The sequence below is a fragment of the Diadema antillarum genome, unplaced genomic scaffold (assembly GCF_040938485.1).
Source record: "Diadema antillarum isolate AM-2024a unplaced genomic scaffold, OU_Dant_1.0 seq00001794_RagTag, whole genome shotgun sequence".
Classification (NCBI taxonomy): domain Eukaryota; kingdom Metazoa; phylum Echinodermata; class Echinoidea; order Diadematoida; family Diadematidae; genus Diadema; species Diadema antillarum.
The window spans coordinates 72387-76371 of record NW_027272472.1 but is presented as its reverse complement, the minus strand read 5'-3'; the positions used below and the strand labels follow the sequence as shown (position 1 = coordinate 76371).

The window sequence follows — 3985 nt, the reverse complement described above, 5'->3', positions numbered from 1 at the left end:
CAGACATATTGTCACCGGTGGTAGGGAAGACAGATCACCATGTACTCAATTCCAAGGACTTGGCAGAAGAGTTTAAGGACATCACACTCGAGGACCATGAAGTTCTGGTCTCGTTCGACGTCGTGAGCCTTTTCACCAACACCCCAATCAACCAATCCATTCAGATCGTAAGGGACAGACTCCATAAAGACTCCGAACTACACAAGAGGACCAATCTCACAGTGGACGACATCATAAAGCTTCTTTAATTTATCTTGTCGACCACCTACTTCAGCTTTGACGGCAAGATATACCGCCAAAAATATGGAACAGCTATGGGCAGCCCAGTGTCACCCGTTGTCGCAAACATCTACATGGAATACTTGGAAGAAGAAGCCATTGCCTCCGCTCATAATGACATCAAACCCAGAGTTTGGAAGCGTTATGTGGATGACATCCTTGCCATCGTAAAGGCAGACACAGTCGACAGACTCAAGGCACACCTAGACCAAGTCGATGACACAGGCAGTATCAAATTCACCCATGAGCTGGAGGTTGATAATTCCATCCCTTTCCTGGACACCAAGATCACAAAAAGACCGGATGGCACAACCAAGATGGTCGTCTACAGAAAAAAGACACACACGGGACATGTCCTCGCCAGAAAATGAAGTACGCGTGGCGGAAAAGTGCCGTCAGGTAGTTTGAAATATTTACGCGTGGTGGCTCAAACTGAACACGTGGTCGGGTCGTCGGGAGAAGAAACGGCGCTTACACACCGACATGCGCGTGCGCGAGAAGCATGCAAAAACAAAACAAAACAGAAAGAGAGAGAAAAAGGGACAAAATTGGTGCGATATCGCACTGTCGACTCTGCGTTATAACGTTACAGCTTCGTAGCTAAAAAAATGGTACTAAAAGTGTCCGAAATCATCCCTCCGTTTGTAACAGATTTTATATAATATGCTGGGCTCGACACTAACGGTGGCCCGGGGTCACCAAAAAAAAGTCGGATGTTTGCCTTTGCTTTTGGAAATGAAAAGCGGTAACAATCGGCTCCATACGATGTCAAGATAACTGTCGTATGTTTGCTTTTAAATTTCGAAATGAATAACAGTAACATTTACTTGCGTTCGATGGTAAATTTTATGTTTGATGTTTGCTTTGACATTCGGAAATGAATAGCAATAGTATTCAACTCCGTACGATGATAAAATGAATGCCGGAAGTTTGTTCTTACGTTCGAAAGTAAATAACAATAAAATTTAGCTCCGGAAGATACTGAAATAAATGTCGAATGATCCCTTTGACGTTAGGAAATGAATAACAATACTATTCGACTCCGTACGATGATGAAATAAATGTCTGATGTTTGCTTTTACGTTCGAAAGTAAATAACAATAACTTTCAGTTCCGGAAGATGGTAAAATAAATGTCAGATGAGTTCTTTTACGTTCGTAAGTGAATAGCAGTAATATTCTGCTCCATACGATGCTAAAATAACTGTCGGATGTTTGCTTTTAAATTTCGAAATGAATAACAGTAACGTTCAGCTGCATTTGATGATAAAGTAAATATCTGATGTCTGCCTTGACGTTGAAAAATCAAAAATAGTATAATATTCGGCTCTGCACGATAATAAAATAAATGTCGGATGTTTGCCTTTGCTTTTGGAAATGAACAGCGGTAACAATCGGCTCCATACGATGCAAAGATAACTGTCGGATGTTTGCTTTTAAATTTCGAAAGGAATAACAGTAACATTTAGTTGCGTTCAATGGTAAATTTAACGTTTGATGTTTGCTTTGAAATTCGTAAATGAATTACAATACACTTTTGTAGTATTCAACTCCGTACGATGATAAAATGAATGCCGGAAGTTTGTTTTTACGTTCGAAAGTAAATAACAATAGAATTTAGCTCCGGAAGATACTAAAATAAATATTGAATGTTTTCCTTTGACGATCGGAAATGAATAACAATTCTATTCAACTCCGTACGATGATGAAATAAACGTCTGATGTTTGCTTTTATGTTCGAAAGTAAATAACAATAACTTTCAGCTCCGGAAGATGGTAAAATAAATGTCAGATGAGTGCTTTTACGTTCGGAAATGAACAGCGGTAACAATCGGCTCCATACGATGCAAAGATAACTGTCGGATGTTTGCTTTTAAATTTCGAAACGAATAACAGTAACATTTAGTTGCGTTCGGTGGTAAATTTAATGTTTGATGTTTGCTTTGACGTTCGGAAATGAATAACAATAGTATTCAACTCCGTACGATGATAAAATGAATGCCGGAAATTTGTTTTTACGTTCGAAGGTATAAATAACAATAAAATTTAGCTCCGGAAGAAGCTAAAATAAATGTCAGATGAGTGCTTTTACGTTCGGAAGTGAATAGCAGTAATATTCTGCTCCATACGATGCTAAGATAACTGTCGGATGTTTGCTTTTAAATTTCGAAATGAATAACAGTAACGTCCAGCTGCTTTTGATGATAAAGTAAATATCTGATGTCTGCCTTGACGTTGAAAAATCAAAAATAGTATAATATTCGGCTCTGTACGATAATAAAATAAATGTCGGATGTTTGCCTTTGCTTTTGGAAATGAACAGCGGTAACAATCGGCTCCATACGATGCAAAGATAACTGTCGGATGTTTGCTTTTAAATTTCGAAAGGAATAACAGTAACATTTAGTTGCGTTCAATGGTAATTTTAATGTTTGATGTTTGCTTTGAAATTCGTAAATGAATTACAGTACACTTTTGTAGTATTCAACTCCGTACGATGATAAAATGAATGCCGGAAGTTTGTTTTTACGTTCGAAAGTAAATAACAATAGAATTTAGCTCCGGAAGATACTAAAATAAATATTGAATGTTTTCCTTTGACGATCGGAAATGAATAACAATTCTATTCAACTCCGTACGATGATGAAATAAACGTCTGATGTTTGCTTTTATGTTCGAAAGTAAATAACAATAACTTTCAGCTCCGGAAGATGGTAAAATAAATGTCAGATGAGTGCTTTTACGTTCGGAAATGAACAGCGGTAACAATCGGCTCCATATGATGCAAAGATAACTGTCGGATGTTTGCTTTTAAATTTCGAAACGAATACAGTAACATTTAGTTGCGTTCGGTGGTAAATTTAATGTTTGATGTTTGCTTTGACGTTCGGAAATGAATAACAATAGTATTCAACTCCGTACGATGATAAAATGAATGCCGGAAATTTGTTTTTACGTTCGAAGGTATAAATAACAATAAAATTTAGCTCCGGAAGAAGCTAAAATAAATGTCAGATGAGTGCTTTTACGTTCGGAAGTGAATAGCAGTAATATTCTGCTCCATACGATGCTAAAATAACTGTCGGATGTTTGCTTTTAAATTTCGAAATGAATAACAGTAACGTTCAGCTGCGTTTGATGATAAAGTAAATATCTGATGTCTGCCTTGACATTGAAAAATCAAAAATAGTATAACATTCGGCTCTGTACGATAATAAAATAAATGTCGGATGTTTGCCTTTGATTTTGGAAATGAACAGCGGTAACAATCGGCTCCATACGATGCAAAGATAACTGTCGGATGTTTGCTTTTAAATTTCGAAATGAATAACAGTAACGTTCAGCTGCGTTTGATGATAAAGTAAATATCTGATGTCTGCCTTGACATTGAAAAATCAAAAATAGTATAATATTCGGCTCCGTACGATAATGAAATAAATGTCGGATGTTTGCCTTTGCTTTTGGAAATGAACAGCGGTAACAATCGGCTCCAAACATGCTAAGATAACTGTCGGATGTTTGCATTTAAATTTCGAAACGAATAACAGTAACATTTAGTTACGTTCGGTGGTATATTTAATGTTTGATGTTTGCTTTGACGTTCGGAAATGAATAACAATAGTATTCAACTCCGTACGATGATAAAATGAATGCCGGAAATTTGTTTTTACGTTCGAAGGTATAAATAACAATAAAATTTAGCTCCG

At 36.8% G+C, this 3985-nt stretch overlaps 1 protein-coding gene across 1 annotated transcript; it reads left to right on the top strand.

Moving 5' to 3' along the window:
* The first annotated feature begins 314 nt into the window (after window positions 1-314).
* LOC139712333 (uncharacterized) lies at window positions 315-650 on the top strand. The gene has a single exon (XM_071624169.1). The coding sequence runs from the start codon at window positions 315-317 to the stop codon at window positions 648-650; it is 336 nt and encodes a 111-aa protein (XP_071480270.1).
* The last annotated feature ends 3335 nt before the right edge of the window (window positions 651-3985 follow it).